We start from the raw sequence: 12,059 nt of genomic DNA, 5'->3' as shown, positions 1-12,059 counted from the left end.
GTCCTCTGAAAGTGTGTCTTCTATTCTCTCTATTTAACATTTTAAATGAACAACATGTTATTCAAAGAGAAGAATCCTCTGGTCACTTAGGCTGGCCAGCAAGGGCTAAGAGTGAAAGATGGAGATGTGGTGTCTAAGCATAACTTGGAGGAGCACATTTCAGCCCCAGCTGCTTTCAGAAATGGAAGTTTGGGATATTACATGAGTAATGCTGAGTAACGAAAACAAAAGGCTATCCATGTCTTGGGTCACATAAATAAGAGCTTATTTTTGTGAAGATCCATGGGGAACAGCAAGCCATGTGCCCAGGTTTTTCTGAATTTATTCAGATTTGGCCATAAAAGAAAGCTGGCAGAAGCAAAGGAGAAGTATAAGACTCATGAAATGGTAATTAAAGGAAAAACTGAAGAACTATTAATTAAACAACTCAAGACCTGTGAAAAGAAAATGCAAGAACTCACTGACTCCATCAAAAGACCAAACTTGAGAATCATGGGCATCGAAGAAGGAGAAGAGGTGCAAGCGAAGGGAATGCGTAATCTATTCAACAAAATAATAACGGAAAATTTCCCAAATCTAGAGAAAGATATTCCCATACAGATGCAAGAGGCCTCCAGGACACCAAACAGACCAGATCAAAATAGAACTACTCCACGACATATCATCATTAAAACAATAAGTTCAGAAACTAAGGAAAGAATATTTAAGGTTGTAAGAGAGAAAAAACAAGTAACATACAAAGGTAAACCCATCAAAATCACAGCAGACTTCTCAACAGAAACATTAAAAGCAAGAAGAGTGGGTGAGATCTTCCGGGCACTGAATGAAAATAACTTCAACCCCAGGATACTCTACCCAGCAAAGCTATCATTCAAAATAGATGGAGCAATAAAAGTGTTCCATGATAAGCAGAAACTCAAACAATATGTGACCACAAAGCCACCATTACAAAAGATTCTGCAAGGGATCCTGCACACAGAAAGTGACACCCAACTTAACCATGAAAAGGCAGGCAGCACCAAACCACAGGATAAGAAAAAGCAAGACAGTAGAGAGTAACATCAAGTTAGGTACACACAATCAAACCTTCAAACAACTAAGACAACTAAATGGCAGGAATCACCACACAACTATCAGTACTAACACTTAATGTTAATGGACTTAATTCACCATCAAAAGACACCGTTTGACAAAAGGGATTAAAAAAGAAGATCCAACAATTTGTTGCTTACAGGAGACTCATCTCACCGACAGAAATAAGCATACGCTTAGGATGAAAGGCTGGAAGAAGATTTACCAAGCCAATGGCCCCCGAAAACAAGCAGGAGTAGCAATACTTATCTCTGACAAAGTAGACTTCAAACCTACATTGATCAAACGAGGAATTGTTTTATTCCTCGTTTATTATTTATTAGTATGGAATGTCAAAGAAGGACATTCCATACTAATAAAAGGGGAAATAGACCAAAAGGAAATAATAATCATCAATCTGTACGCACCCAATGTCAACGCACCCAATTTCATCAAACATACCCTGAAAGACCTAAAAGCATATATAAACACCAACACAGTGGTTGTGGGAGACTTTAACACTCCATTATCATCAATAGATAGGTCATCCAAACAAAAACTCAATAAAGAAATCCAAGATCTAAAATATGCAATAGATCAAGTGGACCTAGTAGATGTCTACAGAACATTTCATCCAACCTCTACACAATATACATTCTTCTCAGCAGCCCATGGAACCTTCTCCAAAATAGATCATATCCTAGGGCACAAAGCAAGCCTCAGCAAATATAAGAAAACAGAAATAATACCGTGCATACTATCTGACTACAATGCAGTAAAAGTAGAACTCAACAACAAAAGTAAAGACAAAAAACATGCAAACAGCTGGAAACTAAATAACTCATTACTTAATGAAGAATGGATCATCGATGAAATTAAACAGGAAATTAAAAAGTTCCTGGAACTCAATGAAAATGAAAACACAACCTACCGGAACCTATGGGACATGGCTAAGGCAGTCTTGAGAGGAAAGTTTATAGCCATGAGTGCATATATTAAAAAGATTGAAAGATCCCAAATCAATGACCTACTGATACATCTCAAACTCCTAGAAAAACAAGAACAAGCAAATCCCAAAACAAATAGAAGGAGAGAAATAATAAAAATAAGACCTGAAATCAATGAAATAGAAACCAAAAAAACCATACACAGAGTTAATGAAACAAAAAGTTGGTTCTTTGAAAAAATAAACAAGATCGATAGACCCCTGGCAAACCTGACTAAAATGAGGAGAGAAAAAACCCAAATTAGTAGAATTAGGAATGCAAAAGGGGAGATAACAACAAACACCATGGAAGTCCAGGAAATCATCACAGACTACTTTGCGAACCTATATTCAAATAAATTTGAAAATCTAAAAGAAATGGACAGATTTCTAGATACATATGATCATCCAAAACTGAACCAAGAGGAAATTAATCACCTGAATAGACCTATAACACAAAATGAAATTGAAGCAGCAATCAAGAGTCTCCCCAAAAAGAAAAGTCCAGGACCTGATGGATTCTCTGCTGAATTCTATCAGACCTTTAAAGAAGAACTGATACCAACCCTCCTTAAATTGTTCCACGAAATAGAAAGGGAAGGAAAACTGCCAAACACATTTTATGAAGCCAGTATTACACTTATCCCAAAACCAGGCAAAGACACCTCCAAAAAGGAGAACTATAGGCCAATCTCCTTAATGAACATTGATGCAAAAATCCTCAACAAAATAATGGCAAACCGAATTCAGCAACACATCAAAAAGATTATTCACCATGACCAAGTAGGCTTCATCCCAGGGATGCAGGGGTGGTTCAACATGCGAAAATCAATAAACGTAATAAACCACATTAACAGAAGCAAAGACAAAAACCACTTGATCATCTCAATAGATGCAGAAAAAGCCTTTGATAAGATCCAACATCATTTCATGATAAAAGCTCTAAGAAAACTAGGAATAGAAGGAAAGTTCCTCAACATTATAAAAGCTATATATGACAAACTTACAGCCAGCATTATACTTAATGGAGAAAAACTAAAACCATTCCCTCTAAAATCAGGAACCAGACAAGGATGCCCACTATCTCCACTCCTATTCAACATAGTACTGGAATTCCTAACCAGAGCAATTAGGCAAGAAGAAGGAATAAAAGGAATACAAATAGGTAAAGAAACTGTCAAAATATCCCTATTTGCAGACGACATGATCCTATACCTTAAAGACCCAAAAAATTCTACTCAGAAGCTTCTAGACATCATCAATAGCTATAGCAAGATAGCAGGATATAAAATCAACATAGAAAAATCATTAGCATTTCTATACACTAACAATGAGCAAATGGAAAAAGAATGTATGAAAACAATTCCATTTACAATAGCCTCAAAAAAATCAAATACCTAGGTGTAAACCTAACAAAAGATGTGAAAGACCTCTACAAGGAAAACTATACACTTCTGAAGAAAGAGATTGAGGAAGACTATAGAAAGTGGAGAGATCTCCCATGCTCATGGATTGGTAGAAACAACATAGTAAAAATGTCGATACTCCCAAAAGTAATCTACATGTTTAATGCAATTCCCATCAAAATTCCAATGACATTCATTAAAGAGATTGAAAAATCTACTGTTAAATTTATATGGAAACACAAGAGGCCATGAATAGCCAAGGCAATACTCAGTCAAAAGAACAATGCAGGAGGTATCACAATACCTGACTTCAAACTATATTACAAAGCAATAACAATAAAAACAGGATGGTACTGGCACAAAAACAGACATGAAGACCAGTGGAACAGAATAGAGGACCCAGATATGAAGCCACACAACTATAACCAACTTGTCTTTGACAAAGGAGCTAAAAATATACAATGGAGAAATAGCAGCCTCTTCAACAAAAACTGCTGGGAAAACTGGTTAGCCATCTGCAAAAAACTGAAACTAGATTCATGTATATCACCCTATACCAAGATTAACTCAAAATGGATCAAGGATTTTAATATCAGACCCCAAACTCTTAAGTTGATACAGGAAAGAGTAGGAAATACTCTGGAATTAGTAGGTATAGGTAAGAACTTTCTCAATTAAGCCCCAGCAGCACAGCAACTAAGAGATAGCATAGATAAATGGGACCTCATAAAACTAAAAAGCTTCTGTTCATCAAAAGAAATGGTCTCTAAACTGAAGAGAACACCCACAGAGTGGGAGAAAATATTTGCCAGCTACACATCAGACAAAGGACTGATAACCAGAATATACAGGGAACTTAAAAAACTATATTCTCCCAAAACTAATGAACCAATAAAGAAATGGGCACATGAACTAAACAGAACTTTCTCAAAAGAAGAAATTCAAATGGCCAGAAAACACATGAAAAAATGCTCACCATCTCTAGCAATAAAGGAAATGCAAATTAAAACCACACTAAGATTCCACCTCACCCCTGTTAGAATAGCCATCATCAGCAACACCACCAACAACAGGTGTTGGCGAGGATGCGGGGAAAAAGGAACCCTCTTACACTGTTGGTGGGAATGTAAACTAGTACAACCACTCTGGAAAAAAATTTGGAGGCTACTTAAAAAGCTAGACATTGATCTACCATTTGATCCAGCAATACCACTCTTGGGGATATACCCAAAAGACTGTGACACAGGTTACTCCAGAGGCACCTGCACATCCATGTTTATTGCGGCACTATTCACAATAGCCAAGTTATGGGAACAGCCAAGATGCCCCAGCACTGACGAATGGATTAAGAAAATGTGTTATCTATACACAATGGAATTTTATGCAGCCATGAAGAAGAACAAAATGTTATCATTCGCTGGTAAATGGATGGAATTGGAGAACATCATTCTGAGTGAGGTTAGCCTGGCCCAAAAGACCAAAAATCGTATGTTCTCCCTCATATGTGGACATTAGATCAAGGGCAAACACAACAACTGGATTGGACTATGAGCACATGATAAAAGTGAGAGCACACAAGGAAGGGGTGAGGATAGGTAAGACACCTAAAAAACTAGCTAGCATTTGTTGCCCTTAATGCAGAGAAACTAAAGCAGATACCTTAAAGCAACTGAAGCCAATAGGAAAAGGGGAACAGGTACTAGAGAAAAGGTTAGATCAAAAAGAATTAACCTAGAAGGTAACACCCATGCACAGGAAATCAATGTGAGTCAATGCCCTGTATAGCTATCCTTATCTCAACCAGCAAAAACCCTTGTTCCTTCCTATTATTGCTTATACTCTCTCTACAACAAAATTAGAAATAAGGGCAAAATAGTTTCTGCTGGGTATTGGGGGGGGAGAGGGAGGGGGCGGAGTGGGTAGTAAGGGAGGGGGTGGGGGCAGGGGGGAGAAATGAACCAAGCCTTGTATGCACATATGAATAATAAAAGAAAAATGAAAAAAAAAGAAAAAAAAGAAAAAAACCCCAAAAAACCAAAAAAACAAACAACCACTTGGGAGGCAGAGACAGGAGGACTGCGGTTCAGGGCCAGTACAGGTAAAAGTTAGTGGTGAGACCTTATTTCAAAAACAAGCCAGGCATGGTGGTGTGTGCCTGTAGTCCTAGTTAGGTGGGAAGCAGACTGAGGTAAGAGGATCACAGTGTGAGGTCACATCTAAAAACCAAAAAGCAAAAGGACTGGGGGAGCGGCTCAGTGGTAGAGTAATTGCCTACCATGCATAAGGTCCTGGCTTCCATCCCTCATACTGGGATTGTGGGTACAGATCATGACTGATTCAGTTAGCCTTTCTTTGAGGGCTTTAGAATATTCTGATGTTTGAGTCATGCTTCAGACATTTTAATAAAACTGTGGCAAATACACATAACCCTTAATCTACTTTGTCTCTACAGATATCACTGTTCTGGACATTTCCTATCAACGCAATCATTCAATATGTGGCTTTTGTGTCAGACTTCTCTCATTTAGTATGTTTTCATGGTTCTTCAGGGCAGTTCTTTACTTTTAAGGCTGAATGACATTCTGTGGTTTGCAGACACCACATTTTATTTGTCCTTCCCTCAGCTGAAGGACATCTGGGTCTTTTCCATCTTTGGGTCATTTTAAATAGTGCTGCTATGCACATTTGCAAACAAGTCTTTACTTGAGCATGTGTTTCAGTCCTTTTGGAATGGACTGCTGGGTCATACAGTAATTCTATGTTAACTTATTTAGGAAGCCACAAGCTGTTTTCTACAGGATTGTAAACGCTGTCAGGACTGTAAATGCTCCACAGGTGAATCTAATGTCTGGCCAAGGTTAAGAACCAGGTTAGCTAGGATACAACTATCATTTTTCTTTTAAGTGTTTTGAGACAGGATCTCGCTATGTAACCCAGGTTGGCCTAGAACTTACTATGGTAGCCCAGTCTGGCCTCAAACTCTCTCTTTTGGTGGTACTGGGGTTTGAACTAAGGCCTTTGCACTTGCAAAGCAGACACTCTACCTCTTGAGTCACATTTCCAGTACATTTTGGTTGGTTATTTTGGAGACAGGGTTTTATTTTTTGCCTGGGCTGGCCTCAAATGGTGATCCTCCAGATCTCTGTCTCCAAAATAGCTAGGATTACAGGCATGAGCCAGTGCCTGGCCTGGCTTGAAACTCTTGATCATTCTGCCTTAGTCTCAAATGCTAGGATTCCAAGTGTGACCATACCTGGCCTCAGCTATCAATTTTAATAAGTGTCCAAAAAAGATGAAATCAGCAAAATCCAGAAATAAAAAATGACTTCCTTCCAAACTAATTACAAAGAAAAACAGTAAGGGAAATAAAAAATAGGCCTGGCATGGTGGCTCATGCCTATAATCCTAGCTACTGAGAGTGGAAATTGGGAGGACCATGGTTTGAGGCCAGCCCAGGCAAAAAGTTTGCAAGAGCCCATCTCAACTAATTAGCTGGGCACAGTTGTATGTGCCTAACATCCCAGCTCTGCAGGAAGCATAAATAGGAGGATCATGGTCCAAGTTGGCCCTGACACAAACATAAGACCTTATTTTAAAAATAACTAAAGCAAAAAAAAAAAAAAATAAAGAGAACACATATCATCTAGAATCCCAATTCAAGCACGCATACCCTTGGAAAATTTTTCTACAATAAAAAGTTAAGAAACAGAAAGTGTCAGCCCCTGCAAACTAACAGAGGAGAATGCAGTCAAGTGAGTACTTGTGAAATCTCCCCCTACTCACTCTCTGCCCCTCCCTGACCACTCTCCAGGACTGGGAAAAGTGCAGGTCCCTTCCAGGTGCTTGTTTATGGTAAGAGAATTTGGCTCCCTAGGTGGGAAATTCACTCTGCATGCCTCAGGCCTTGGCTCCTTCAAAGACAAGAATTTTCTTTTAAGTTTTTGTACTGAATCCACTCAAAAGAGCTTTCCAGCTCTAGAATATGAAACAAACCAGTATTTCTCTTCTGTGTTTATATGTATTGTCTTAGCCAATTTTAAGGATACAGTTGTGTGGCATTGAGTACATTCACATTGTTGTGCAAGCATCACCACCATTCACATCCAGGACCTTTTCACCTTTTCCAACTGATATACTACCCATCAAATACTAACTCCCATTTCTCACTCCCATTCCCTGGCAACCATCATTCACTTTCCTCTATAAGTTTGGCTACTCAAGAAACCTCATAAAATTAGAATAACACAGTATTTGTCCTTCTGTGACTGGCTTAGTTCATTTGGCATAACATCTTCAAGGTTGATCCAAGTTATATCATGTGTCAGAATTTCCTTTTTTTTTTTGGTGGGACTGGGATTTGAACTCAGAGCTTTTTGCTTGCAAAGCAGGAGCTCTAATACTTGAGCCACATCTCCAGTCCATTTTACTTTGGTTATTTTGGAGATGGGGGTCTCATGTACTATTTGCCTGGACTGGCCTTGAACCTTGATCCTCTTGATCTCAGCCTCCCAAGTAACTAGGATTATAGGTGTGAGGCAGCAGCATGGCAGAATTTCCTTTCTTTTAAGGCAGATTAATATTCCATTGTGTGAACATGGCATTTTGCTTAGGCATTCATCTGCTGATGTATGCCTCCTGGCTACTGTGAATAGTGCTCCTACAGACATTGGTGTTCTCTGGGGTGTATATCCAGAGATGGAATTGTGGACTCACATGGTAATTCTATTCCACACTTTTAAACCAAGTCTATATTCTTCAAAATGGTAAGTCACCTAGTATCCAGGTGCCTTCTAGAATGGGGCTGGGTGGGGCTGGAGAAGGGGGAAGGCAGGATAAGCAAAGAAAACCCCAAATGCAACAGAAAATAAATATGATGCTAGCCATGACCATGGACTTTATTGTGAGTGTGGGGGATGTCAGAAGAGGAAAAAGTAAAACGAAGTTTAAGTGAGTTAAGCAGAGGGGAGGTTTTCAGATTTCAAATAGAAGTACTAGAGATGTTTAAGAATAGTTAAAAGTTAGCAATAAGATTAATCCTTCAGACATACAAATTTTGCTCTCCACAATCATGTAAGTCCTTTAAAGTCTCAAGTCTTTTGAGCAATCAGATAAGGCTTCAAAGTGGGTGCTATAGATAAATTCTGAAAATTTAATCTCAAAAGAAAAATATTATTGTTCACTAAGCACCTCTTATGTTCCAGGCACTTAGCCTAAGCACTTCATATATGTATTAAATCTTATCCTTGTTAATGCTCTCAGAATACAGGAATTAAAATCTCTGCTATATGTATACTATGTTTTCTTTATCCGTTCATCTGATTTAGAAACCTAGGTCAAGTCCACAGTTTGGCTATAAAATGTGCAGGCATCACTTTGACATTCTGGTTTCACTTCCTTTGGACATATAAATAGTAGTGGGATTTCTGGGTCATATGGAAGACACTTCATACTGTTTCTTATAATGGTTGTCCTAATTTACATTCCTACCAACATAGTGCACGAGTTCTACTTTCTTTGCTTTCTTACCAGCATCTGTGATGTCTTTTGGGTCTTTTTGATGATAAGCATTCTATGTTTTGATTTGGATTTCCCAGATGATTACTGAAGTTGAACATTATTGTAACTGTTGGCCACTTGTATGTACACAATGAAATACTATTTAGCCATAAAAAGAATAAAATCCTGTCATTGTAGCAACATAGATAGAACTGGAGGACATTGTGCTAAGTGAAATAAGCCAGCTTAGAAAGACAAACACCACATATTTCCATTCTTGTGCAGAAGCTAAAAAAGTCAATGTTTCAGAACAAGAGTAGAATAGTGGTTATCAAAGGTGGCGGGGGGCAGGAGATAGTCAGAGGTTGGATAATGGATGCCAAAATACAGATAGGTAGGAATAAGTTATAGTGTTCTATAGCACACTAGGGAGGGTCGATATAGTTTACAATAATTTATCATTTAAAAGTAACCAGTGAGGAATCTGAAGGTCCCAACACAAAGCCTGATCTGATAATTATACACATTACATACATGTATCAAAGTATCACACTGTATCTCACAGGAATGTACAAGTATGTGTTGACTAAAAACTTTAAACAAACCCAAAACTCCCTAGGCAACAAAGCCCTTGCTAGGGAGCATTAGTATGTCCTAAGTGACAATAGTGAGTGACCTGGAGAGCTGGCTTAGCCATGCTGCTAGCCCAGTGCTAAGACCTTTCTGGGCACCACATTGCCCTTTCACCTCATTCAATGGAGAATGGAGTCAAAGTTCAAACCATCTCACCTCTGGCCTTCTAGAAATACTTCAGGTAGGCAACAGAATATCAAGTTCTACTCATGTATTTATCAAAAATACAAAATGCAATAGGAGACTGAGAGCATGAGGAAAGTATATATTTGGTTGGTTTTGAAATTTTGGTCTTGACTGATACTTTTGCTACAATTATGTCTAATAAAACACAAAATTTCTTTTTAAAAAAAATAAAGCTTAACTAAACTTTGGTGAGATTTACAATATACATTTATAGGAAGAGGAATTCATATGTATATCATGAATATATCCAAACTACACAGGTGTTAGTGAGGAGACCAATCTGAAGGTTTTGATACACTAGGATGTAGATTGAGCAGTTCAGGGTTTTGACAGGATTTATGCTATGTGGCTGAGGACCTTGGGTCTGGAGCATGAAGGTGAGCTTGACTGCCTTTGTATATATGAAAGGCCTAGCATTAGCTTGCTGGTCACTTCTCGGATGCTCATCCATTCAATGGAAGTGTGATAACATGACACACGCCCTATAAGACAAAAAGTAACACAAACTGAAACCAAAATGTAGATCCTTTCTTTTTTTTAATGCTTTTTCTTACTTGGCAGGACAGCTCCTCATGCTGTCTTCCACCTCTTGCAAAATTAACATAATAGATTAAAAGCCTATCAGCATGTTTTAAAAATGTCTACTTCTACGTTTAAACATTGTTGGTCTTCATAGAAATCATGCCAAGAATCTCCCTGTGGGATCATGATTACTTTTAGTTATAATTACGTTGGACTTTGTTTTTCAATCCAGAGTTTTCGTGTCTGAAAACCTGTATTTTTATAAAACTTAATTGAGTATTTATTATTTTTTGGAATTAAAAAAAGCAGATTGCACTGTTGAGAACTCTAGCCCTTCCTAGGAACAGTGGAGATGGGAAAGGAAGCATGGCAATGTAGCTGGGAGTCCTCATGGTTCCATATCTTTTATTAAAAGGATGATGTCACAGAAACAGTAAAGTATACTGGCCTAAGCAATGAGATTTTAGCTTGATTTGCCATTAATTTGCCTTCTGACCTTGGCAAATCACTTGGGCTTTGTGCCTTGTTTTTTTCATCTGTAAAATGGAGAGTGTGATGATTTTCAATGCCTCTTCTTACCACAAAAGCCACTCTATGGGCCTACCACTCCACATAAATGAAGATGTGTCAAACAGCCTAGGCGAGAACTTGTACACACAGGAATAATTCTTCTGTAGTCTTGTATGTCCACAGCAGCAACACAGTACTAGTGTGGGAGGAAATCTCATTATGTCAGAATGAATGCTAACATCGGTCATTTGAGGGCTGAAAAAAAGTCTTACTGGTTACTTAGCAGGGCCTTCATCTTATACAGCAAGAAACTGAAATTCGAAATGGTGAAGGATCATGTCCAAGATCTCAATGCTCAAGGGAGGAATTTTAGAGACCATCTCACTCAGGACTCTCAAGAATCTGAGGTAGGCTTTTCAACCTTTGAAGCCCTCTCCACCCCTTTACCCCCAAATGTGCACCTCACTACCACTGGGGCATATATATCAGGGTATAAAGAAAGACCACAATTAATATTGGTTTAGAGCTCGGTCTTTTAAAATTTCTGTTTTGCTAAAAAGCTTCTGCTCAACAAAACAAATGGTCTCTAAACTGAAGAGACCACCCACAGAGTGGGAGAAAATATTTGCCAGCTACACATCAGACAAAGGACCGATAACCAGAATATATAGGGAACTCAAAAAACTAAACTTTCCCAAAATTAATGAACCAATAAAGAAATGGGCAAGTGAACTAAACAGAACTTTCTCAAAAGAAGAAATGCAAATGGCCAAAAAAACACATGAAAAAAGGCTCACCATCTCTAGCAATAAAGGAAATGCAAATTAAAACCACACTAAGATTTCACCTCACCCCCATTAGAATAGACATCATTAGCAACACCACTAACAACAGGTGTTGGCGAGGATGCGGGGATAAAGGAACCCTCTTACACTGCTGGTGGGAATGTAAACTAGTACAACCACTCTGGAAAAAAATTTGGAGGCTACTTAAAAATCTAAACATGATCTACCATATGATCCAGCAATACCACTCTTGGGGATATACCCAAAAGACTGTGACACAGGTTACTCCAGAGGCACCTGCACACCCATGTTTATTGCAGCACTATTCACAATAGCCAAGTTATGGAAACAGCCAAGATGCCCCACTACTGATGAATGGATTAAGAAAATGTGGTATTTATCCACAGTGGAATTTTATGCAGCCATGAAGAAGAATGAAATGTTATCATTTGCAGGTAAATGGAC

General features: G+C 38.4%; 1 protein-coding gene across 2 annotated transcripts in view; it reads right to left on the bottom strand.

Moving 5' to 3' along the window:
- The window catches only part of Lyrm4 (LYR motif containing 4), a 153,601-nt gene that overhangs the window by 34,938 nt on the left and 106,604 nt on the right, over positions 1–12,059 (bottom strand). Inside the window, exon 3 of one of the 2 annotated variants that reach the window (XM_020151421.2) lies at positions 5,496–10,259. The exons of the other annotated variant lie outside the window; for it this stretch is intronic. Coding sequence (XP_020007010.1) covers positions 10,221–10,259 — 39 coding nt within the window. The 3' untranslated portion in view covers positions 5,496–10,220. Of the gene's footprint in view, positions 1–5,495; positions 10,260–12,059 lie in introns of those variants that run through there. 2 annotated transcript variants of the gene reach the window in all.

The sequence above is a fragment of the Castor canadensis genome, chromosome 8, assembly GCF_047511655.1.
Source record: "Castor canadensis chromosome 8, mCasCan1.hap1v2, whole genome shotgun sequence".
In the NCBI taxonomy this organism is placed as follows: domain Eukaryota; kingdom Metazoa; phylum Chordata; class Mammalia; order Rodentia; family Castoridae; genus Castor; species Castor canadensis.
Note: the sequence above shows the minus strand (reverse complement) of the source record. Positions and strands in the feature narration are given on the sequence as shown.